This window comes from Ursus arctos, unplaced genomic scaffold, assembly GCF_023065955.2.
Source record: "Ursus arctos isolate Adak ecotype North America unplaced genomic scaffold, UrsArc2.0 scaffold_5, whole genome shotgun sequence".
Lineage (NCBI taxonomy): Eukaryota > Metazoa > Chordata > Mammalia > Carnivora > Ursidae > Ursus > Ursus arctos.
The window spans coordinates 62,743,584-62,770,615 of record NW_026623067.1 but is presented as its reverse complement, the minus strand read 5'-3'; the positions used below and the strand labels follow the sequence as shown (position 1 = coordinate 62,770,615).

At 42.1% G+C, this 27,032-nt stretch overlaps 1 protein-coding gene across 1 annotated transcript; it reads right to left on the bottom strand.

The window, feature by feature from the left end:
- Window positions 1-168: 168 nt before the first annotated feature.
- BHMT (betaine--homocysteine S-methyltransferase) lies at window positions 169-17,974 on the bottom strand. Its single transcript, XM_026498733.4, has 8 exons — window positions 17,426-17,974; window positions 15,574-15,706; window positions 10,658-10,776; window positions 8,965-9,156; window positions 8,457-8,604; window positions 5,274-5,456; window positions 3,162-3,390; window positions 169-833 (listed from the first exon to the last, which is right to left on the bottom strand). The coding sequence occupies exons 1-8, from the start codon at window positions 17,456-17,458 to the stop codon at window positions 647-649; spliced, it is 1,224 nt and encodes a 407-aa protein (XP_026354518.1). The 5' UTR covers window positions 17,459-17,974; the 3' UTR covers window positions 169-646.
- Window positions 17,975-27,032: the final 9,058 nt, after the last annotated feature.

The following is a 27,032-nucleotide window of genomic DNA, read 5'->3' as shown; positions in this document are numbered from 1 at the left end:
ACTGATATCTAAGAACAAACTTAAAGAAACAGCAATGTCCCCCTATCTGAAGTGTTCCATGACAGTGTTTTTCAAACTGTTGGGTCATAAAATCAGTTTGAAGGGTCTCAGCCAGCATGTTTTATCAGTGAGACAAGATGGAAAGGAATGGAATAGAAAATACCAAAATGGATCACACATTTTATTTCAGTGGTTATATGGTACATGTTTTACTGGGCTATTACATAACTTTTGTTTCTTACTAAGGGTCATGTTCAAAAGAACTTGGAAGTCACTTCCCTGTAGCACTTTATCTGTCTCTGTCATGTCAGCTCACATCTCATCCTCCTTACTAGCCTGCAAACTAACTAAAGTGGGAATGAATATCTGAATTACTTGTCATTGGCCACAGCGAATTCCCTAATACCTTCTGTGTGGTATAGGGAACCTGTTTAAGATTTACTTCTTACTTACTTTGCTTTAAGTAAATTTCTGAAATATACTTTTGAAATTGTCAAGTGCTATTTGTAGTTCTGTTTTGTTTAGCTACTACCAATTTTATATGTAGCCTGACATTAACATAAGCATTACTTTAAAACCATCTTTTCCTTATTTTTGGGAACTGTGGCCCAAACATAGAAGTCACTAAAAATGGGTTTCCCTGAGGCTACTGTGCAGATATAAATTTCTGTTTTTCAAAGAGCTCTTTCAGCTGCTGCTCAGTTGTGGCTTCTTTCTGCTGCATCAGCTCGGCTGTTCCTTTGGTCACTCCCCAGGCATCGGGCTTTGACATCGAAGGGTTGTATGGCCTGCCTGAGGCTATCCGAAGATTCTCCCAGTATTCTTTCCTGGCCCTGGGTGAACAAAACACACAACATTAGACTCCTTCCTAAGTATCTATGTCTGTGTGTTACTGAGCTAGAATACCTCCGCAGAGTTGTCTTTGGACGCTTGAGGCTACATCCATTAAAACACATTTATTAATCTGGACTAAAACTTCTTTTTCCCAGGATCTATAGGTCTAAAATAACTTCAAAATAATTTTTTTAAAAGATTTTATTTATTTTGACAGAGAGAGCACAAGCAGGGGGAGCGGCAGAGGCAGAGGGAGAAGCAGGCTCCCTGCAAGCAAGGAGCCCAATGATGTGGGACTCAATCCCTGGACCCTGGGATCATGACCTGAGCTGAAGGCAGACCCTTAACTGACTGAGCCATCCAGGCGTCCCTCAAAAAAAGTTTTTAAATTTAATTTTTATTTTTTAAAGTATTATGTATTTGTTTTAGAGGGAGAGAAAGAATGAGTGGGAGGGGCAGAGGGAGAGGGAGAGAGCATCTCAAGCAGACTCCATGCTGAGCACAGAGCGTAATCTGGGGCTCGATCTCACGACACTGAGATCATGACCTGAGCCAAAACCAAGAGCTGGACTGCATAGCTTAGTCAGTTAAACCTCTGCCTTCGGCTCAGGTCATGATCACAGAGTCCTGGGATCAAGCCCCATGTTGGGCTGTCTGCTTAGTGGGGAGTCTGCTTCTCCCTCTCACTCTCCCTCTGTGTTTTCTCTCCCCCACCCCCGCCGTCATCAAATAAATAAATAAATAAAATCTTATAAAAAATTAAAAAAAAGAAAGAGTTGGATGCTCAACTGATTATGCCACAAGGTGCCCCTGAAATTATTTTTTAAAATATCTGCATAGGGATCAAAAGCTAAGAATTTAGGATAGGAACGTTCTCGGTCGACTTCACACTGCCTCCCCATCCTAACTTCCTGGCACTCTGCCTCATGAACCAGCTGAGCTCACAGCTGCTGTTCTTCTCAAACCCACTATCACTTCTGCACATCTCACCCTACAGATCCAGCCTCCTCCTCCTTTCTATTTTCACTGTCTTCTAGTTCAGGCCGCATCACATCTGATACGATTCTAGCAAAGGCTTCCTCTCAGGTTTCCCTGTCTCAAGGCTATTAAAACTTGCAAACTTAACCTTGGATCACTTGAGAAATTCCAGTGTGATAAGGTCATACACAATTCATGAGAACAAACAGAAGTCTGCCTCCCAGTCCTGAGGTGTGTCTTCTATCAAATCCTGTCTCTGATATTCCCACACTTCTGGTTTCTCAGTACACCATTCTCTTTCCACCTCTCAGTGCTTTCATGTAGGCTCTTCCCTTGTCTGGCAATGTAACTCATCCTTCAAGATTCAGCTCAGGCATCTGCTCTCTTAGAAATTCTTCATTAACCCTCCTCTGCCTTTTGCCCCCGTGGGCATTAGCTCAGACCCCACAGCACCTGTGCGTGTCTTCATACTTGAACTTACTATACCAATTTGAACTTACCTGTTTATCTCTCTGCCTACTAGACTGTTGACTCCTTGGGGACAGGGCTGTGCCTTGTTCTGGCTACCTCAGCGTCCACAACAGTGTCTGATACAGTTGTGCAGAGTCAATGTGCCGAACAGAGTGCAACGGCTCCCTCTGCCTGGGTGCTCATCCTTCCTTCACCCCCTGTGTTATCTCGTGGCTAGTTAGCCCTTCAAAATACAGCCCCCAAATCCCTTCTTCTAAAACATCTTTCTGTTAGACAGAGATAGCCATTCTCTTCTCTTGTTACTTTTTAAATCTGTGCCTCTGTCAAAGCGGTTACTACAGTATAATCCATTGACTTTCTTATCCATTTCCCTGGTAGACGATACAATTCTCTAGACAGCTCTTCATTTATTTGCCCCGTGCTCTGCACATTGCCTGATGTAAAATCTGTTTGCTTATCGTTCATCTTCCCCGCTGGAGTGTAAGCTCTGAGGGCAAAGACCTATCTTATTCGCCACTGTCTTCCCAGCTCCAAGAATTGTGCTTGGCACAGAACAGGCACTTAGTTAATATGTGTTACATTTAACTTACACTTAAATCTTAACAACCAGTTAATTCAATGTTGTTGAGGGTCCACCACATGGTACTATCCCAGAGCATGAAATCACATTTCATTGCAACTTGCATTATTTATATGCCAAATCTTAAAGTCTTCTCCAGAAATCACTACATAAGGTTATTCTGTAAACATCTCTGTGAAAGAATTTAAGAGGGATAACTGAGTACCATCATTAGCTATATTCTTTGTTATGACCTCACTTGGACATATTCACAATCGAAATGAGTTTGGTTTGGCAAGTATAGTTAAGAAGTTCTTACCTTGCTCTAATCCACGGTTTGGTGTGCATGTCCAAACCACTTCCCCAGCTGCCATGTTTGTCCGAAGCTGGGGGCAAAAAGCCCCTTTCGGGGGCCAGCTCCTCTGCGATTGCCCTGATGTGGTAGGGCTCAAATCCACAGCACCCGCCAATGTACCTGACCCCCAGATTGTAGGCCTCTCTGGCATATTTTTGAATATCCCATCTGGTTGCAACTCTGGGCTCCAGTCCTATAATAAATGGAACGAATTCTTTTTTTTTTTTAAGATTATTTATTAGAAAGAGAGAGAGAGAACAAGCAGGGGGAGGGGCAGAGGGAGAGGGAGTAGCAGCCTCCTCACTGAGCAGGGAGCCTGATGTGGGGCTCCATCCCAAGACTCTGGGATCATGACCTGAGCCAAAGGCAGACGCTTAACGACTGAGCCACCCAGGTGCCCCTGAGTGAATTCTTTAAAAAAAAAAATATTCAAAATAAACAGCTATAATAAGTGTGTAATTTTCAATAACTGAAATTAAGTAAGTTGTCAACATCTAATTCTTAACTTTTTATTAAAAACTATTAGGTAATTTGTGTTTATTCAGTTTTAAATGCTGTGGTAGCCAACCTTCAAGATGGTTCCCAATGAACCCTGCCCTCTGGTGTTCTAACCCTCGTGTAGTCCCCTCTCATATTCTATCAGGTTGGTCTGAGAGACCAATAGAATATGTCAGAAGGGATCGTTAGTGACTTCTGAGGCTGGGTTATACAAGGCATTATGATTTCTGCCTCAATCTCTCTTATTCTCTTAGAACAGCTGATACGTTGTGAGAATACTCAAGCATCACAGCAGAAAGGCCCATAAGCTAAGGGACTAAGGCCTCCAGTCAATAGACAGCAAGAAATGAACATCTATTCCCAACAGCCAACTAAGGGAGCTTAGAAGTAGATTCCCTAGCTCCCATCAGGCCTTCAGATGACTACAGACCTGACCAATATCTGGACTGCAACCTCATAAGGGACCCTGAGCAAAAACTGTCCAGCTAGGCTGCTCCCAAATTCATGACCCACAGCAACTCGGAGGTATAATAACTCTTTGTTGTTTAAAAGCACTAAATTTTACAATCATTTGTTCTATGGCAAAAACACAGATGCCAGGGGAAGAAAGGGATGAAGAAAGGGGGGGTAATCAGAAGGGGGAATGAAGCATGAGAGACTATGGACTCTGAGAAACAAACTGAGGGCTTCAGAGGGGAGGGGGGTGGGGGAATGGGATAGACTGGTGATGGGTAGTAAGGAGGGCACGTATTGCATGGTGCACTGGGTGTTATACACAACTAATGAATCATCGAACTTTACATCAGAAACCAGGGAGGTACCGTATGGTGACTAACATAATATAATAAAAAACATTAAAAAAAAAACACACAGATGCCTTGCATTCCTCCGTGGTTCTTCTAGATGGATTATTTTATAATAGCTTACTTCTCTGAGGGTCCCTGTAAAATATAGTACATGATATAAGGACCTTAGAATGGAATAGGAGGCTGGCCAGGCACTGGCCCTGCTTACCTCTCTGGCTTGATTTGTAGGTAGACTCACCCCTACTTCCCAAACATGCTTTCTCCCTTTTCCCAAACTACAAGTCTGCCTTCTTTGTTCAGATTTGTTATGCAGTGACCCAGTGATGGCATCTTCCCCTCCCCCCCCAAACTCTACAGTATCTGAGTAACATTCAGAATAGGAGAAAAGTGTCTTGGACATAAATTGGTCTATGCTTTTAGTTTTTCTAATGAGAAAATTAAGATCTAGAAGAACTAAGGGGTTTTGCTAAGGTTATATGATTTGGCAACAGAGCTGGAACCAGGGCCACTATCTTTGCTGATTTCACCCAGAAGGGTATCCTTTTTACCAAACTATAGGTAAAAGGTTCAGAGGTCTTTTTTGCTTGCTGGTTCCATCTCTTCCTTCTACCGTGGTCCAATATCAAGGAGTTTTTGGCTGTAGGGAGAGAAGCTGAGGGCAAGAGATGAGACGTGCTGCCATCTCTTCACTATGAGAAAGCTCTGTGGCTACAGATTTGTAAATTTGTCAAACACCGAGACATTGAGATGATTTATAAAATGTCTGTCTTACCAAAGGGGAATTCCGGTAGATCGATAAATCCCTGTTTGCTGCAGTCAGGAGTGTGGTAGGCCAGTGGCTGACTCATCAAGTGGCCTTTCAGACGGGCAGCCTTCAAGCCTTCTTTCATGAGCTTCACAGTTTGTAAACTAATTGTGGGGTCAAAATGGCAGTTCACACCAACAATAGAAGCTCCTGCAAGTGGGAAGAACAGTTTAGCTTTAGGGATTCACCAGATAACCCCAGTAGGCTCAGTTCTCCTCCCTTAATCAGGGAGCTTTTATTTGGAACAGTGAATTGCAAATACAGCCTTTGGTTCTTGCTTCCTTGCGAACCTGTCTTACCTCTGGGTGGGAATGATTGCTAATAGGCAGCAAGGGCTTTCTGTGAAAGGTGTTTTGAGGAATCTATTACATTTGAAGTGTCATTTATGCACAGTTGGCTGTCCATCTTTTTTCCAGAAACTCATTACTAGAGTTTTTTGAACTCAGTATTTTAGAAGTCAGTTTTTCAGTCTTTGATACAATAATTTTTCAACTCTCCCAGCTGCTCAGTGGCACCTGTGGTTATCATACCACTCATTTGAGGAGCAGTGTTTCCTTTCATCAGGCGGATTTAATGATATCACTAATAGAGATTCCAGGAGCAGCTAAGCTGATGCCACAGGTCATGGCATCCAGGGTTCAGTGGCAGGCATCTCAGTGGTCCTCACTGGGCTGGTGTACAGTTGCTCCTTCGTTCTTGTTTCAATCCTGCCACCCCTTATGCCTCTGAATCAGGGTTTTGTTTTTGTTTCTGTTTTTTGTCAAGAGCACCAATGACCTCAGTCTTGCCAAGGCCAGTAGTTGCTTCTCTGTTCTCATCTTCCTCAACGTCTTGGCAGCATCCAGTCTCCCAGACCATCCCCTCCTTCATCAATACTCCCCTTCTCTTGGCTTCTCATGCTCTGAGTGTTGCTCCCACCTCACTGGCTGCTTTCTTTGGATGTTGGGTGCGGAGCCGCCGCTCACGGCTGAGACTTTCAATCCTGCAGTGTCGCAGGAGCCCCGTGAGCCATCTTCTTGTCTTCACCTGTGCTTCCTCTCCAGTCTCAGGGCTCTCAGTATGAACTATATCCAGAACTCTCCAAATCCCTCTCTCTAACCCAGACCTTTCCCTTGAGTCCCAGACTTGCATATTTAACAGCTCACTTAACATCTTCACTTGGATCTTGATCACCTTCTTCTTTCTTCTCCTTCTCTTTTGTTTTTTTATTTTTTTGGATGTTCTGCTGCCAGAGTTTCTCTTTCCTTGCCTGACTTCATTACACTAATGAATTAATCATAGGTTGGCTACTTGTTGGATGTCTGTTAGGTATGAGGGTCCTCCTAAGGGGCTTTTAGAAATACAAATACAGGGCATAGTCCCTGACACCACGGATTTCATAATTTAGCACGGGGCTTCCCAAGGTTTGCTCCATGAAAGTAAGGCTCTGTGATCAATTAAATTAGGAAGTAGCTGTTGACTTTGTCCCTTTCTTGGAGACTGCCAATATACACAAACATATCAAAGACTCTGAGAAATTCTGTGTATTGTTCCAATTTTAGTATATGTGCAGCCTGCATGAGCACTAAGGCTCTGAGAAATTCTGTAGTAAAGAGACCCGTTTAACTTGGTTTAATACAGCATTTCCTTCCTTCCTTCCTTCCTTCCTTCCTTCCTTCCTTCCTTCCTTCCTTCCTTCCTCTTTCTTTTTAAGATTTATGTATTTATTTGAGAGAGCGAGAGAGAGCAGGAGGAGCAGAGGGAGGAGAGAGAATCTTAGCCTGACGTGGGGCTCCATCTCACGACCCTGAGATCACAACCTGAGGTGAAACCAACAGTGGGATGCTTAAGGGACTGGGCCACCCAGGGGCCCCTAACACAGCATTCTCTAAATGTATTTCACTACAGAACCCTACTAATGTTCTCACAGATTAGAAAATGTCGACTGAGGATATTCCAAATGAGTGGTATAAGTTTAAAGTCTTATATTTGCTGAGAGGAGGGCGTGTTCACTTGGGGTAGGGAGGATTACGTAAGGGGACGTAGAGGTAGAATGTGAGCTAACATTGGAAGATGGACCGGATTTATTAGGCGGATATTTATTGAGGGACTGTTTTGTGCCAAGTGCTGTGCTAGGCACAGGGCACTCAGTGCTGAGCCAAAGAGACATAGCCTGTGCCCTCTTTGATCTTACAGTCTAGTGGGTCAGACATTAAAGAGATAAAGAAATGAGACAAGCGGCAAGTGCTACAAAGAATATAAATTGGGTACAGTGATGCCAAACACTGTGGCCACCTACCTTGAATGGAATGGTCAGGGAAGAATTAGATGCAGGCCAAGAATCTCTGCCAGTTAACAATGGGGTGATGAAAGCCTCCTCTGATCTTTTTGAAACAAGTTAACTTGCTTCTTCCCTTCCCCCATTTTTATATTTCCAGTAAAAAGTTAGGGTTATTTAGTTTCATTCCTAAATCTAATTGTTATTGTTAATGACATGTACGAAGTGACTTTCATGAAATACCAGGAGTTGGATAAAAATCAGAAATTAAACATAGCCAATCAAAATCTCCCTGTTGCACAGAATGAGCTGGACTCTTCCACTGACTCCTTGCATTAAAAATGAGGCAGCTTTAAAAGCAATCTGTGAGTTTCCCCTGATTGAAATGAAACCTAATGTTAGGAATGGAAATTATTTAAAAAGATAAATTACATGGCTCCTATTTCATACCAAAAATTTTTTAAATTTATTATACCAATTACAAAAAAGTAAAGCATATCAGGAATTTTTTTTTAATTTTATTTTTTTTTTCTTTGTTTGGCAAAGAAGGCAACTGCCTGAAAAGTTATTGTCTAGAGACCTCAACTTAGGGTTAAAATAAAACACACTTTTCCTCATGCTCCTTTTGATTTACTAAAATTCTTCCCATTTCTAGGTGTTACACCTAGGTCTAGTTGCCCCTTTCAAAAGGCCGGTATGTGTGCATGTTATTTTTCTTTATTTTACTTTTTTCTCTTTAGGAGTCAATAATGATATTATCAACACTGCTAGGAAAGCACATTAGTGGTTTTCCTTTTAACAAAAGTAGTATATAATGATTCATAAGTGGACCTACATTTGTACATAGTTTTAAAAGACTCACTAATTGCAAACTGGTCAAAATCCATCATCACCTGCTTTAACCAGGCGCACCGCACACTCGCCGGGGCTCACGCCGTGCAAATCTCCCTCTGGGCCGATGCACATGGTTGCTGCCACAGGTTTCCCAGACGTTTTCAAGGTTTCGACTGCCCACACAGCCTCTTCAACATGCTCAAAATACTGAAATAAGATCAGGTTAAGGTACTTTTTATCTTGTTTCTCCCCAGACAATTAGAAAACTTATTTTATTGCTTAATAATTATCACTAGATGATTGGTCTTCAAACTTTGAGCTGTGACCCATTAGCATTTTTTTAAATGGAATAAAAGGGTGATTACTGTGAACTGCAGTCAGAGGTTTGAAGAACACTTCATTAGATTAACGGGATCATTCAGTGGAAGCCCTAAATTGGAAACATTTTTAAAACCAAATATTTCCTAGCCATGATTGGCAACTAATTTCACATGTTCCTCATGAAAGCAGAAGGTAGAGAAAATGTACTAGGCGCGCATGTCTCATCTTGGTCATATTTTTGTTTACCTCGGCAATCAAGAAGTCCACGTTCTTCTTCATAAAGACCTCTAACTGTTGCTGAAATACTTTTTTAACTTCAGTCTCACTCTTGCAACTAAGGTACGAAGGTGTTTGACTCACACCTCCTGCCACCAAAGCATCTCCCTCATCAGCCACTTGCCGGGCAATGTCACAAGCAGCTTCGTTGACTTTCTGCCCCTAAAATGGGTGAAATAGGATATATCTCATTTTCATGCAGAACTGAAACCAAATTATTATTCAAATGTCCACATCTCAGTTGGATGTTACCATAGAGAGTTTATTCTAGAAGATGACAGTGATAGAATAGTTCAATTTACCAAGCTGAGCAATTTGCAGTAACACCACCACCAGTAATAGTAATGAAAACACTAAATCTAATGATGGTATCTAGGCTATTACATACCAAAGCTCTGTGAGAGGATAAAAATCTTTACATAGAAGGATCTGGTATCTTCCAGTGCCTGCACTTAGAAGAATACCTAGCAAATAGTGATGATGATGATGATGATGATGATGATGATGATGATGATTTGCTCTTAAGATCAATAAGAATAAAATGTAATTAAAATGACTACAGGGGCGCCTGGGTGGCTCAGTCGTTAAGCATCTGCCTTCGGCTCAGGGCGTGATCGCAGGGTCCTGGGATTGAGCCCCGCATCGGGCTCCTTCACTGGGAGCCTGCTTCTTTCTCTCACACTCCCCCTGCCTGTGTTCCCTCTCTCTCTGACTGTCTCTCTCTCTGTCAAATAAATAAATGAAAATAAAATCTTTAAAAAAATAAATAAAATAAATAAATAAAATGACTACAGAATTCATGACTTTTTGTCATGTATTTTCTTAATTAATGGATAAATGTATTGCAAGGTATTTTCTAATTACTGGGACATTAAAAATTGACGCTTGTCTTCAATAAACCCCAGTGCTGTAGCTCACACAGACTCATGGAGTTTTAGAACTTCTTCTTTTGGGGCTCCTGGGTGGCTCAGTCAGTTAAGCATGTGACCTCAATCTCAGGTCAGGTCTCGATCTCATGGTTGTGAGTTCAAGTCCTGTGTTGGGTTCCATGCTAGGTGTGGAGACCACTTAAAAAACAAACACAAAAAAAACTTCTTTTTCATTACAGGGATTGAAAAATTATCACTTTGACAGTGTAGGTAAATGGTTTGCCCAACATGACACGGTTGATTATAGCTGAGTCAGGAAGATTCCAGGGTCACTTTGCCCTTCCTTGTGCCTTTGACCTTCCCCCTACATTGTCCCATATTAAAAAACTGTAAGGATGTAAGAATTTGTAAGGATATCCACTCAGCAACTTAGGAGACTGGGAGAATCATTAATCATTAACTACCTCTTCTTCATTAAATGCCTTTCTGTCAATTTTGGGGACGCCAGCTAAAACTTAAAAGAGTTATTCACACATATTTCGTTTCTGTATTATCTGAAAACTACATTCTGAGTGACTGGGAAAATGCTCTTTTTATAAAATCCTAGTGAAACTTAGCAGGTGTTTGTGTTTGTCAGGAGAATTAACTGCACAAAGTAAGAAATGAGCAATCCTATATCACACATATATCATTTCTATATTATCTAAAAACTCAACATTTTTTTCTATGAGGGCTTTGATGGTGACGTGTGTCAACTATGCCCTTCTAAGAATGCCAGGTATGGCTTTACTCACAGATATTTTCTCTGCAACATAGTTTCCCCTGTTCTCCAGCTTGTCTTCACTTGCGTAAAAGGTGAAGGTTTGCATGACATTGGATCCAGCCCTGAGGAACTCTCGGTGAAGCTGGCGAACTGGGAGATTGAATGAGGAAAACTATTAATTGCTATCAGTTTATAACCCATGATGCTTTCAAAAGGCTATCAGAGAAACAGATATGAAAATATCTGCTTACATTCTTTACTTTCCTGAGAGTGAATGCGAGGTAGATCTGGGGGCTCTTGCTATGAAGAAGAGATTACTTCTACCATGGATGTGGGGTGAAGGGAAGAGGGAGGTCCCATAGGGGAGGAATCATTTAATATTTTTGTTGGGCAGAGAAGGTAGGGAAAAGCATTCCCTACAGAGGGAAGGGCCTGAACAAAAAGGAAGAGGCAGGAATAGGCTTGGCATTTGGGGGTACGGCAGGTAGTCTGAGCAGCTGGAGTTGAGAAGTAGGAGGAGATGCAGTTGGAGAGGGGGACTGGGCCAACAGAGTACAAATGGCCCAGCACATCATCCCAAGGAGTCTAAGCTTCAGACCATAGGTACGTGGAAACACCAGCACTTTGTAACCAATTGAATGATGTGAGTAGCTCAGTGTATTTGAAAGATAATTCTGTTAGTAGAGTGGAATAAGAATTGGAGCAAGGTTCCTAAGCATGGGTCCATGGATGAATGCCAAATGGCAAAGCTTTCACAGGCTAAAGAAAATATGTTGGGGCATTTCCCCACATATAACCAATTATATTCAATTTAAGGAATTATCCTTTGCTCTCAAATAGTGGTCCTAAACTCTGGTTGCCCATTAGACACCCTATAAGCTTTTTAAAAATAATGGATGCTGGGGTCAAATCCACAGATATTCTAATTTAGTTGGGAACTGAATTTTATCTTCTGTTTTATTGAGAACCACCATTCGGAGTGATTGGGAAAATGTTCTTTTTATAAAATGCTAGTGAGACTTAGCAGGTGTTCGTTTTTGTCAGGAGAATTAACTGCACAAAGTAAGAAATCAGCAATCCTGTATCCGGCCCTGAAATCTATTTTGAAATTTCAGTGGCCTTTCAAAGCCAAGGAGTGACTACGTTAGAGGTTAGGCAATTTTTAGGACACTGGAGTTCCTGGCCCTTTAGTCTGGTACCTTTGCATCCCGGGGGCCTAGTAGAGTGCAGAGAACATAGGAAGCTCAGTGTGGTTTTTAAATGAAGAAATCAGTGAGGCCAGGAAGCGTCTGACTATCAGAAAATGGGTTTCTAAGCATGGAATCTCTAGTTCTGAGAGGGAACTTAAAAGCATGCCTGATGAGGAAGCTTCAAACTTGTTTTAATTAGCAACAGAACCAATTAAAGACATTTTATTCGGAGTCCCTGTTCATCAATCATAGAGCTGCTTTGGTTGGAGCACGGTGAAGGGCCTATCGATGAGGTCCCCGTACACTAGGAGGAAATGGTTTCTAAACAGGAAGTCCACCCAGCTGGTCCTTGGGTGGATTTCCAGAGACTCTGTTAAAAAACTCTGGAATGGTGTGCGAATTGTGCATGTGTACATTTTACACGTCATTTTACACCCTTTTCTTAAATTTTCCCACAGGGCAGTGGCCCAACTCCTTGCTCTTAATCGATTTGATTATTCTGCCATGCTTCTTAAAGCTGCAGTGCTTCTCAAAGTGTGACCCAACTTAGACTCACCTGGGGGCAATTAATATGAATTCAGATTCCCCAAGCCCCCCCAGATCCAGCAAACCTTAATTCTTTGCTGAATTCTGTGCTGATTCCACTGGGTGTGACCACAACTTTTGGCATAGACTTTAGTAGGAGAATTAGTCCACTTAAATAAGCCCAAAATACTCAAGAAACAGATGGCCAAGAGATAAATGTGCTGTTTCTGTATTAAGAAAGTCAAAATCAATGTCAGAGCCGTTTCTCTTGAGCTCCTCTAATGTGTAACTTTAAAAAAATGTGACTTGTAAAATTGAAGCTTGTGTTTAAATCACAGTCTTATTTTATTTACATGGCAGAGTTTCCACCAAGGTAGCTTATTGTTAAATACCAGTTTCACCCAAGAAATATTTCATGGAGTTTAACTCAGCAAGCAGACCTTAAGAAACAAAGCGCAGATATATTTTAAATCCTCATTCTTGGATCTTAATTATTCTATTGTGTTCCTTAAAGCCCTTTAATGCAATGCTTCTCAAAGTGTGGTTCACTTTGCTATCACCTGGGGATGGTTATAAATATGTGGGTTCCTCGACCCACTCACAGACCTAATGAATCCAAATCTCTAAGCAAAGGCTGGGAATCTATAATCTTTAACAAACTGACGGTGCAATGAAAATTTTAAGACTACTGCTGTTTTAGCTTCCCAAGCCTACTGAATTCTCTCTTTTCCTCCCTCCCTCCCTTCCTTCCTCCCTCCGTTTCTCCCTCCCTCCCTCTCTTCCTTCCCTCCTTCCTCTCTTTCTCTCTTTCGTTCCTTCTTTTAGGGCAGAACACAGTATTATTTCTATTTTTATTTGGAAATATAAAAGTTGTGTATATTTGCTAGGCTTCATGGTGTGACTATAGCTCTTTTACTTTGAATACGATTTAGGGATAGTGTGATTTAAACACAGAATTTCTATACTTCTCTAGCAGAAATGGATGAATACACTCAAGATACTATCAAGAGAAGAAACAATGAATTTAATAATAGTTAATACTTGCAGTGTTTCAGATGCGTCAGGCAGTATTTTAACGACTACATATAACTTATTTAAATCTCGTAACAATCTTATGAGGTAGATGTCAATATTATCTCAGTTTTATAGAAGAGGAAACTGAGTCCCAGAGAAGCTGAGTAATTTCCCCACAGCCACACAGCCTAGTGACTGCCAGGATTTGATTCACTTAGTCCGGATCCAGAATCTGTATGCTTAATTTTAAAGCTGTACTGTCAATTTATGTGTTTTGTTAGTTTCTGTCTTTTATCACTGAGTTTGCTAAAATATGCTCTTTAATAAACATTAAAGACAACTGTTCAACTTGTATAGTATTCACAAGGACTTCCTCCGGTTTCCTCTGAAAGAGGCAGGCATTCTTTCACAGTGTTGGCTACTGATGCCTGTCAGCTGAGACCTTCATTAGGAAGTGCCCTAGGCCAAAGGGAGCTTCCTTGCAAAGGGCTAAGCCCTCTCCTGGGAGAGGGGAGAGTTGGTAGTCTGCATGCAATGCTGGATCTCTTGGCAGGACAGAGCAAAAATCCAGCTCCCTTGCCTTGATCTGGGGCTACTCTGAAGGGCCTGTCCAACTCCAGAGCTTCCTGGGGGACTGGCCAAGTTGTCTATAACAACTGCATCACAGTGTAATTCCTCCCTCTGCCCAATCCTGCTTCCCCTACTCCCTTCAAGGTGTTATTTCATAAATGCACTTCCCATTAAAACTCCTGAGCACAAATCTCCACTTCTGGCCCGCTGGTAATGAGCACCTACCTCACGATGGGTGATAGAGCTCCCAGCATGCGCTAGGGGTACAGTTGTTTAAAAACGTTCATCTGTGGTAAACTGGGATGAGATGCCCTTAGAAGGGAATGTACTAGCAGGTGCAGTATCTCAGATGTTTGAGAGGTTCAGAGGCAGTAGTAATTATAAGGACTTTAGAATCAGATGGCCATTGTGGGGAACAACCAACGTAGTAGAGAAAGACAGTGAAAGGTTAAGGGTGATTCATCACCAATTTAAGGCAAAGTATGGAAGTCTGATTGTCTCCTGGGTGGCATATAAACTCACCTCTTGTAGCTAGAGAGCAGAAAAAGCTGAGGATCTGGCCCAGGACTGAATTATACAGGGAGAAGAGAGTCAGAGAGGTTGAATTCTCAACCAGGCAAGCCTTCCGTTGCCAAAGTCAGGGCCTGGTTAGGAAGAACTGGGTCCCTGAGATTGGGATGAAGACATATGGGTGGAGTCACTCATGAACCTCAAAAACCTAGATCCCCCTTGAATTCTCTGGGCCTGCAGAAGTGGCCCATTTCTCCCTTTTAAGGATTAATGCTTCCTACTTGCTTTAGGCTGATGTAGAAACCTTGTTTAAGACAGCATTATTTCCCTCATGTACCACCCCAACACCCCTCTTGGCACTTCACCATAAAAGATTTATGGTCAAAAAAGTCAAGTGAGAATAACGTGGGTGGGTACAGGTGCAGGGTAGGTAGATAGTTGAGTTTAAATAGAATGGGACGAGTATACGATGGATTTAACTAGTTGGCAACTGTACAATGGAGGAGGGCTTATCTACAAGACAGTGATTGATAGTGTAGGTAAGGATGGATGATGAACATATGGGGAGAGAATGGATAAGAAATGCTAACATGGAAGGGATGAAGGAATGAAAATCTTGATGAAGTTGAGGAGTGGGAGAATTAGAGTGAGCAGAAAAGATAAAAGGTGGTGCTCAGAGAGTGGGGTCCTTGTAATCTAGACTTCAGAAGTAGACGGTGGTGATGGCAAGTTCTAGGAGTGGGTTGCTGAGGTGGAAGATGGAGGAAAAGTTCATTTGGGGATGAGGAGGAGATCAAGGCACTGACAGGAAGGGTCCTGGAGAGACCATCTGCATGGACATCGAGGTCCCCTAGAGAGGGTCAGGGAGGGAAGGGCAGAGAGGAGGGCAGTGCGCCAGCTTCTAGACTCACCTAGAGTGAAGGGCAGGAACCGTGAGGTAAATGTGGGCGACAGCAACAGGGAGGGCCACTGTGATTATCCAACATGTGACTCTGTCCTTACATACCTAGCACAGTGCCCAGCAGGCAATAATAAATGTTGGGAAATGTACCGTAAATGGATCTGTTTGATGGTATGCTCCTAGACTGGTCATTGTAGTGCTCTTTTGTGAGAACTTAGAATAGAGCTATGCACCAACCTGCTTCTGGGTGTTCCACAGCAGCCTCTGGGGTCCAGGGGCCTGCCTTCACGTAGCCCCTCTTCTCCAGTGCAAAGACAAACCCTCCATCGCCAATCACAACTTCTCCAGCGTTCAAACGTTCTAGGATGCCCTAAAATTATAGATGAGGGGAAAGGAAAGGAGTTACTTGAGTTTTTAAGACAGTTTTTTGTTTTTAGTACTTTTGCTATCATATTCTTGAGAAGTATGATTTCTTTAGAATTCGCATAAAGTATACATGTATTTATAAATTCATGACTATAAGGCAAACGATCAGAATGCTCACATAATGAAAATGTGTGTATACATGTGCTGGGGGTGAGGGTCTTTCAGAACACATTAAAGAATTTAAAAATTTATTTTTATTTTAATTTTTTAAAAAAGATTTTTAAAATCTATCTATCTATCTATCATCTATCTATCTATCTATCTATCTATCTATCTATCTATCTATCTATCATCTATTTTAGAGAGAGCATGAGCAGGGAGGGGCAGAGGGAAAATGAAAGAGAGAATCCCAAGCAGGCTCCACACCCAGTGCAGAGCCTGATATGGGGCTTGCTCTCACAGCCCTGAGGTCAAGACCTGAGCTGAAATCAAGAGTGGGAAGCTTAACCAACTGAGCCACCCAGGCACCCCAGAACACATTAAAGTATTTTGAAGGATATGGTGGGAGAATGTTATCTTTGAAAAATATTTACAGAAGGATTAAAAGAAAAGGTTTTATTGTAAAGCCTCAAATAAATACTTACGCACACATTCTTAAAATGGTGAAAGCTACTCTTATTCTATGGATAAGCAGTCCTTACAGTTGGCCTTGACCCCAGCTGTCTCCCTGGGGGCCTCTGTCAGCCAGGCGGGGGCAGGGCGCTTTGCCACCCCGGGGTCTCCTCCCTCTGTGCCTCTTTTCCCACCAGCCCAACCATAGTCCCGCAGCCAGTCCGTCTGTCTGCTCCATTCCTTCCATCCTTCCATTCATCCGTCCAACCCCAAGTCTAGACGAAGGCGGACAGTCTGGACTGGAACACTCATCCCAACTAGGGAAGAGATATGAGTGTCATTAATCAGGGGCTGGAGCTGCTGGGTTTTTGGTTTTTAAATCTTATTAACAGCCCTTACTCAATACCTTTCAGCCTCTGTGCCTGTTTTGTTTGTTTTTGTTTTGTTTTGTTTCTGAGGATTGAATGGTACATTTTGTTGTGATCGTAGAAACCAAACTGTGGGTGAATACTTACATGGCCCAGCCAACGCGTTAGCCTTGGAGCAGCGGCGGGACCGAGACACCTGCACGCGAGAACTGGGCAGGGAGACGGCCCCGGGACTCCGCGGCACCCGTCTGGGCGGGGGCGGGAAACAGTCGGAGCCCGGGCCGCGCGCCTCCCTGGCCAGCCCCCGGAGGGCGCAGATGGGCGCGCACGGCGGCGCGGGCACAGACGCGGGGTGGCCGGGGCGCGCCCTAAGGAGGAACCTGGTCCCACTGCTGTGGGGGGAGAAAAGTCGTGCGTTTGGGTCTAGGAGCCGCACCTCTGGGGGAGTGCTCTGGCGCTGGGGTGCGGAACTCAGAAGACGGTGGGAATCTTGGAGTTCTGGGGGTGTCCTCGAGTCCGGAGTCACGTAGATCTAGGGCGCGCTCAGGATATGGGCAAGGGTGTTGGGGGGAGCTCAGAGGCACCTTGGGGTCCTGACCGAGAAGTTCTGAGAGCACCTTTTGGTCACAGCCGGGCTCCGAGGACCCCTCTGCACTTCCCGAGGCTGGGATGTGGGGCCGGTGGGCCGAGACTCAGAGCCCGCGCTGGGATGGAGAACGCCCTCAGGTGTCCCGCAGACTCACCCTCTTGGCTTTTTTGCCCCCAACGGGTGCCATCTTCGAGGTGTCCAGAAGGATATTAGGCACGGATGCGGACCGACGAGGGGAGCGTTACCCCGCGCGAAGCCGGGAGCTGCCCCGCCGCCGCGGCCAGGCTCTTTATACAGTGTGCTGGGCGCGGGGTGGGTTTCCCCAGCCTTGGCGCGTCCAACGCGGGCCTTGCGCAGGGAACACGCCTCCCCAGCTTTTTTTATTGAGGCCAGCGGCTAGTTGGGAACTTGCCCTGCGGCAATGATCGAGACTGTTCTCTCAAATCGGTGAACACACAAGACAAGTAAAATAAGAAAAAATAATGTGGTAACCACTCGCTCGGGTTTCTACCTTACCTATGCACGGTACCTCCTTCCCCGCCACACCCACCCCGACCGCATAGAGGGATCCCGACCCTGATTTACTTCTCTCTTGCCTGGGATCATTCACCATTACCCACTTAAGACACCGGAGGAGGCACCTAAGAATTCCATTCATGCACAATTATTTGTCAAGGGCCAGGATACAAGGTTATTGAATGAGGAGGCGATGCCCTGGAAGAACTTCAAGTTTGAAGTGTGATCTGGGTGCAATAAATCAAGTAGTTATGTAAGGGAATACAAATGTAGCATTTACAGAAGGGTCTGATACCAACTCTGAATTAGTGGGTATGTTCAAAATGACCTTCTGCTCTTATATCCAAAAATGCCATGCTGTTTCTAATAATGCAGTAGTTTCTACAAAGAATATCTTTGCAATATTTAATCAGGACAGACTTCTAAGATCTATATATCATAGTGGAAATACACCTTAGGCACTTCAAAATTCAGTTCAAAAACTATGTGTAAAAACCTATAGGCGTCAGAAAAACTGGAAGGAAATAGTTAGAAATGTTAACAGTAGTTGTCTGATGATGGTGGAATTAGGGCTTGCTCTTATTTTATTCATTATATTTTACTGTATTTTCCAAAATATGTTTACAATGAGAACACATAGATTTTAAAATAATAAAAAACATTACTTTAAAAAATGTACAGCATGACAGTAAATATCCTAGAGGACAACTAAAAATCTTGAAACAGAGTTCAGAACCTTTTACCCAAATAAAAACACAAAAGAAAATTTTGTAGGTGAAACAAAAACTTCCATTTCAACATAGGCAAAGAAGGAAAGTACTGTAGTAAATGATGAATTAATAGGAGTTTAGTTTTTAAAATGATGTGCACTCGAGATACAGCTGAGAAAGTAGAAAAGTCCTTTTTGTTGTGATAACTGTCAAGTTTAAAATGGGAAAAAAAATGTAAGGATGATGGATGCATACATTGTAATTTAACTAATGTCATGTTTCAGTTGCCCAGCAAGGATGAGCAATGAGGTAATGTCATCCTTCCCAATGCTTTTTCGACCATTAAAGCAATGGAGTGTCTGAGTAGCTAATAGTTTAGTTAATGCATTAAGTACTTGCAGTTGTACCCTGATGAGTATTGGAGAAAAAAGAACATGTTCGGGGCCCAGCTGTGGCGTCAGGGAGTAGATGTAGTGGTGGGTACCAGGCGCTAGGGGGCGGTGTCAGGGCTCTGACTGTAAAAGCTGAACGCAGACATTCTCAATTTCACCGTTCCAAATTTAGCAAAATTTAGGAGAGATTTTCAGGCATTAGCATTTAATTTAAAAATGCATTATGAATTTTTAGTAGATAATATAGACACATGGCAAAATTTTAAAAAGTTTTTCTGCAGCTGCTCTTCCCAGGATAAGTCCTCTTGGGTAGGTAACCATTATTCCCTATTCTTCCAGAGGAACTCTATGCATATCTAAGTTTATGCATGTATAGATAAGGATTTGTATTTAAATGTAGGAAATTTTAGTTATTTAAACACTTGTCCACCTCCAACTTTTCCAAAATAATTTATGGGTAGTTGTTGAAATATTTTCGTTTTTTCCACAGCTTCTCTGTTTGCTATCCTACCTCCCCATCCCCATCCTAATTAGGGCCATTAAACAGAATTCAGTCACCTAGTAGTTCCACAATAGATAATAATATCCACAGTTCACTGTTTACTATGTGCCAGGCACTATATTAGGCCTTTTACATACACAGTATTATTTACTCCTCACAACTCTGTGTGGTAGGCACCCCCACTTTGCACTCAAGAATTATGAAGGCAGAAAGCTAGAGCAGTTATCAGTGTGACTTCTAAACTTCCTTTGCCCCATTCCCAAAGGACTAAGTTCGCTTGCCTCCCACCTGGGGAGTGAGTGCTGTAATAGCTGTTCTTGGGAGGCTGCCCATGTTCTCTGTTCTCTGTTCTCTGTTAGAGCAATGAGGTGACCGAGGTCATAAGACTGAATCTTTGGCCTCTTTCAAAGCTGTTTGGGGTTAAAAGTAAATCCCAAAGGGAAGAAGGAGGGTTAGAGCTGGAGATCCACCCTGAATCTTTCATTTTATAACCTTCAAGCGGAGGTTGTCGTTCTGTCTTCTGCCGGTACTTTGCTCTACTTAAAGCACCATTTACTCATTCAGTAAACCTTTAAATGTTTCATTCATTCATACAACTTTTCAAACACAATGCTTGCCACAGGAGGTAAAGGATATCTCCTCGCTTTTTCCCAAGGGGAGATAGATGCCATCTCATGTAAGAGTTAAAATGTCCCCTTTTTCAATATGTAGATGAGAAAATGTCAGGACTTTTCATTTTCCATTCAGTTGAGATCATCTTCATTTATTTATTTACTTATTTAAGATTTTAGTTATTTTAGAGAGAGAGTGAGCATGAGCGGGGAGAGGGGCAGAGGGAGAGGTAGAAGCAGACTCCCCACTGAGCAGGAAGCCTAATGCAGTGCAGGATGCGGGGCTTGACCCTTGACCCTGAGATCATGACCTGAGCCCCAAGACCCTGGGATCATGATGTGAGCCTAAGGCAGACCCTTAACCGACTGAGCCACCCAGGCACCCCAACTGGATGGTATTTAAAATGAAACTGGCTTTTCGTAGATCTTTTTAGACTAAAAATGTTGCCTTTAGCCTTTAAACCTTTGAAGATGTTTCATGTTTTAACACCGTGTAGAACAGTGTTTACAAATTGGTGGCATGGAAGTGGAGCCAACCTCTTTGTTCCATTTGGCAAGGCCAGTGTTTTTAGAAAATGTAAATTCCTTTATGTGGAGCCTTCTTGTTTGCCAGTCTGCCCCACGTCCAGTTGTCCTACACTCTTCTGACTCACATAATTACCTTGTCCTGAAGGCATTTGAGTTTTCAATTCTTGCTGAAAACAGAAAGTATATTTGGGGTTATTAAAAACATATGAGATGTTCTTTGGTTTGAATTCTTCCAAAAAGCCCCCAAATTGTAGCTTTACACTCGTTTATATTTTTCCATTGCCAGTAACCACAGCTGTTTTCTTTGTTGCCACTGCCCAGGATCAAAATGAAGGGATGGTGGTGGTGGGCTTTTCATCTACGGCCCTCTTCCCTGGGTGCACAGCCTTTCCTCACTTTATCTCTTCTGGTAGTACTTCATTCCCTCTGTCCATTGCAACAGCCACACTCAGGCATACCAAATCACCTCACACAATTACACCCCTGCTTTTCGGAGCCTTGGTTTATTCATATGTAAAATTCAAGTTGAAGCTAGGTGACTTTTCAGATTTTGTTTTTCAGTTGGCTTGGCATAAACTTAGCTTGGCATACACTAGGGCTTAAAATAGCCTTTTCCCAGGGTGCTCACTTTGCCTTCCCCTTGTAGTCATCAAGCACTCCCTTAAGTTGGCTCGGAGAGTGCCTCTGGCTCCTGTGCTCAACGTTAGCCCATTCCTACTTCCTGCGGATACAGCAGAGTGTTTTCCTAGACTGTTCAGCGCTTCCTTCCACCACGGGTAAAAATGCTTGTCTCCGAGCTCGCAGATGTGCCAGCTTGTACAGAGTCTCCTGAATTCCACAGAACAGTCCTCCAGCCAATGCTCCTGTGGATTCTGGACACGCCCAGTTTCCTGCACTCTCCTCCAGCATAGTAATCACATCCCAGGTTTTCCTTCTAGCTCTGAAATTTTCTCTTTTCTTCAGTTTTTCCTTTAATGCTTTCTAAGCAGGCATATGCCCTCTTGCTTCTTTTCTTTGGAGTCACCTGGTACTTGACTTTAGTCTATTTTAAGATTCTTACCAGTACACAGCACTCAGTTGATTTGGAAAATAATAACATATTTTTAAATAGCAAAATTGGCATCACCCACCAGCTTCTGAACCTCAAGAATATAGGAACATAGATACTTTTCAACTTAACATACGCATATAATAAGAACCCCAAAGAGTAAAAAAGGGCATCCGTAAAAAAATAAGGTTCTCTTTAACTTCCACCTCTCCACTTCAACTTTTTTTTATAACCAACCCAGCTTAAAGAATTCTGGAAAAAATATGGTACTTTCAGAAACCTGCTTCCAGCAATACCAGTACACATGCGTCAGAATAGCTGAAATGGAAAATAATGAGATGTTGGGGAGGATGACGAGCGACTGGAACTTCAGTGCTGCTGGTGGGAGTATAAGTTGGCACAACTGATTAGAAAAAAATGTTTGGCCAGTGTCTTTTAGAGCTGCACATATCTCTATCAAGCAATTCTACTCCTGTGTGAGCGTTCCTCCAAAGACACGTACAGGACTGTTCATAGCAGCCCGTTCATAAATGGCCCAAACTGAAACGTACTTAAACAGCCACCAGCGACAGAATAGATCAATGAATTGTGACATAGTTACCGAAGGGAGTGTTGTACCCAATGCGAATAATTCACATAACTACATGCAACGATATGGAGGAAGCTCACAAGCAGTGTTGAGTTAGAGAAGCCAGACACAAAAGGGCAATCCTGTAAGATTACATTTATGTGATGTACAAATACAGGCAAAACTAAGCTATCCTCTTAGAAGTCACAGTGTGGGTTATGTTTGGGGGAGGGGAGAGTGATGAGAAGGGAAGGGGTCCTTTGGGATGCTGGTAATGGTCTATTTTTTGATCTTAGCATTATGCACATATGTGTTCAGCTTACCCATATTCACTAAGCTGTACACTTAAAACATATGTACTGTTTTTTCTATATATCTTACACCCAAATAAAAAATTAAAAACAAAAATAAAAATGACATAAAACAGTTTCTTGGACTTTTGTGTATCCCACGAAAAGTACAATGAACTACCTAAACTAAAAAATCTAAAATAAGCCAGTCGAGATTTTGAATACAGTCATTTTATTGGTGGTGGGGAAGGATTCAGGCAGGCAGAATTAACTCTAATTGCTTTCTTATTATAAAAGTAATCCATTTTTGAAAAATAAATTCAGTACTTAATATATACAAACGGTACCCAAAATTCAAAAGGTCATTAATTGTTAATGAGATTAACTATACCAGCATGATCTAGAATAAACAATAAAAAGAAAAAATTAAAACGGTATTTCAGGGTGTCAGTTTCATTTTATTTTTAAATGACTGTTAGATCAGCACTGTATAATGTGTAGAAGATCCATTTTTTAAAAGTTAATTTCATTTTAATTAATGAGTTAATTAAAACAGGTAATATGTTCATTTGGTCCAAAATTCTAAAATTAAAAAAGGGCATCCTGTCCCTCATGGCACGCAGCTCCAGTCCACCAATGTTCCAGTTCTTTTGTGACCAATCAGAAATATTTTATACACATACAACAAATATGTATAAACATTTTTTCCTATTTAACCAACCAGTAGTGTACCATAGACACTGTCTTTATCTTGCTTGCTTTTTTTCCCCCCTTAACATATCTTTTCAATCATTTCACATTAATAGACAAGGAGCTTCCTCTTTTTTTTAATGGCTTAATATTTTATTGTATAATGTAGCAGGATTTATTTAGTCTGTCCCTATTGATGGGTAGTAACATTATTTCTAGGCTTTGCCACTTCAAATAAAGCTGAAATGAACAGCTTTCTTCCTATATTATTTCATACATTTGAATAAATATCTATCTAGTAAATCTAGAAGACTAGTTAACTTTGTACCATCAATATTCATTTGCTTTCTGCATGTAATCATTTTAGTTTTGAACTTAAAACAATCAAAAGTGAACTCTGGAGTTCTAAGTCATAAGGGTATTCAGGTAGAAGACATTGATCGACCCATGCGCTCAGTAATTTCTTCAACAAATAATTATTGAGTCCTACTTTACTCTCCCCGGTGAACAAAAGAAACAACATTTGCTGCTGCTCTGGTGTTTACATTCTGGGGTGTGTGTGTGTGTGTGTGTGTGTGTGTGGCTGAGTGTGGGTAGGGAGAGGAGAAAGACAACACACAAAATGGCTAAGTTATATATATGTCAGGAAAGGTTAAATAATGCCATGGAGAAAATAAAGCAGGGATGGGGAGTAGGTCATTCCAGGAAGGGCGTCGCAACTTTCAACAGGGCCAACAGGCCACTGTAAGGACTTGGCATTTACCCTGCATGAGCTGGGGGTTGTGGGAGGATTTTTCCTACCATTCTATTTTTTCTTTCTTTTTGAAAAATATGGTTTTTATTTTGAAATAGCTTTAGGTTGACAGAGAAGTTGCAAAGATAGCAAAGATAGTTCATCTTCTCATCCTCATCATAGAGGTCCTAATATGAGCACACAGCTCTTAAGAACTTAGCTACGAGGATTTCTAAAAGCAGGCTGCCTTACCCGGCTTCAGTTTCCCCTGAAGATATGACCTTATGTTACTGTGGTGCTTTTCTCAAAACTGAGAAAACCAACACTGATATACTCCTATTAACTCAACTCTGGACTTTAAAAAGTTTTCACCAGTTTTTCCATTAATGTCCTTTCTCTGTCCCAGAATCCGATCCAGGATACCACATGGCATTTAGTTCTTAATGTCTCTTTCAGGTCCTCTTGTCTGTGACTGTTTCTCAATATTTCTTTGTTTTTCATGACCTTGACAGTTTTGGGGAGTACTGATCAGGTATTTTGTAGACTGTCCCTCAGTCTAGATTTGTCTGATGTTTTCCTTATGATTAGAGTAGGGCAATGGATCTGGGGAAAGAATACTAAAGAAGTGCAGTGCCTTTCTCCTTCCACAGTATCAGACGGCCTGGTATCCACCTGACTAGGTGATGCTAACCTGGTCATTTGTTTCGGGTGGGCCTGCCATGTTTCTCCACTAGTACTTACTATTTTCCCCTTTCCATTCTTTATTCTTTGGAAGCCAGTCACTAAGTACAGCCCACACTCAACTGATGTACATTTTAGAGGGCCTACTCTGGTTCCTGGTTGACACTAGGTTGTCGACAGGACAAGGGCAAAAGCAATATATCAGGGAGAGTTGATGGAGGCTGGGTGGACGCTGGAACCAGTGCAGCCACAGAAGAGGCAATGAGAAATGTCTGCCTTCCATTTCTAAACTTCCAAGCTGGGGAGCCCTGAGCCAGATCTGTAGGGATGTGAGGATACATATGGATGTAGCAATAGACCACCTGACATCATTTCATTCTTGCCCCTCCAGGCTAGGCTTGGGTTTTACATCATTTCCTTTGCATGTTACCCGGAGAAGATTTTGGCTGTAGATGGGAGAAGGGGAAGTTCAGTTTACTCACTGAGTTAGATAATTTATATATAGCGCAGGGATATACAAGTTCTAAATACATGATACTTTTGTGCTTGCTATTATTTTCACTTGTCCCACAATTATTAATGGAAAGTCGATTATTTATTTCTAGATGTAAGTGAGTGATAATTGTTAGAGGAAACATAGCACAGGGCCTGGCTCTCAATAGATACTTGTTGAATCAGCCAGAAGAAATTAGGCAGCAAGTGACTGACAGAGGAGTGGATCCTCTCACCCAGTGACCTTGGCCTCCAGAGCTCCTCCTCTACTGCTCTCATGGCCATCACTTGGAATTTCCCCTCTTCCTCCTCTTTTTCCTTCAAATTGCTGCTTTCTAGGGATGACCCCTTCACCTTCATCCCATGTTGGGTCAGATGGTTCTGGGGTTGGTTTGTTATGCTGCAGAAAGCTAAAAGCCCTAAAGTTAGAAGTTAAATGTAGAAATAGCTCACCCATCTAGTCTTATTTCCTTCTGAAATAAAGTGAATCTGATCTTGCTTCTTTGCTTTGAATGTCCAGCAGACTTCCTCTGGGGGTCATGGAAGAGTTATTCTTTTCCATCGTACCAAGTCTGCTTGGGATCACGCCCTGAGCCGAAGGCAGACGCTTAACCGCTATGCCACCCAGATGCCCCTGATAATTTTATTTTTAATTTTGTAAGGAACCACTGTACTGTTTTCCTTTTTTTTTTTTTTTTAAGCTTTCATCTATTTATTTGTCAGAGAGAAAGAGAGAACACAAGCAGGGGGAATGGCAGGCAGAGGGAGAAGCAGCTCCCTGCTGAGCAAGGAGCCAGATTTGGGACTTAATCCCAGGACTCTGCAATCATGATCTGAGTCAAAGGCAGACACTTAATGGACTGAGCCACCGAGGCATCCCGAGGAACAGCTATGCTGTTTCCCACAGTGGCTATCCCGTTTTACATTCCCACCAAGAGTGCTCAAATGTTTCAGTTTCACCACATCCTTGTCAATATTTGTTATTTCTAGTGGGTGTGAGTTGATATCTCATTGTGGTTTTGATTTTCATTTCCTTAATAATTAGTGATGTTGAGCATGTTTCCATATGCTTGCTGGCCGTTTGTGTATCTTCTATGGAGAAATGTCTAATCAAGTACTTTGTCCATTTTTTAATCCAGTTGTTTTTTGTTGTTGCTTTTGAGTTCTTTTAACTCTGTAGGAGTTCTTTATATATTCTGGATATTAACCCTTAATCAGATACATAATTTACAAATATTTTCTCCCATTCCATTGTTTACCTTTTTCCCTAATTCTTTTGTTTGTTTGTTTTTAAGATGTTGGGGTTTGGATGATTTAGTGACTTATATAGATCACAGATATCATTTGGATCCACTGGGACTTGAACCCAGGTCTCCTACCCTTTACCTTGTCTCCTTTTTTACACTGTCTCACCCAGTCCCTAACATTTGGTCACATCAACATAAAAAGTAGTTTGTCCTGTATAGGTGAAGTACCAAGTAATAAAATTTTAACTGGTCGTTTGGATGACCTAGGCTCTTGCTGCTCTCCCCAATCAGTCCTCCTCTCCCATCATGCAGTGCTGATACTTACAGAAATACAGAACGCACCTGGGTGACTTTAGTTATGTTTAGATTTATTTTCTTCATCATATCCACCTTAAAATGTTCTATTCTGCTCCTTAAAATGTTTTTAGGAACCAGAACATGTCTTCCACAGGCTATTTTCTTTTTTTACTTTAACAACTGCTTGGTGTTTTACAATGAAGACAGCTGATGGGTTTTTCTACTACATTTTAAAGAAGAGAATTTTTTTTTTTTTTTTTTTTTTAGATTTTATTTATTTATTCAACAGAGATAGAGACAGCCAGCGAGAGAGGGAACGCAAGCAGGGGGAGTGGGAGAGGAAGAAGCAGGCTCATAGCGGAGAAGCCTGATGTGGGACTCGATCCCATAACGCCGGGATCACGCCCTGAGCCGAAGGCAGACGCTTTAACCGCTGTGCCACCCAGGCGCCCCTAA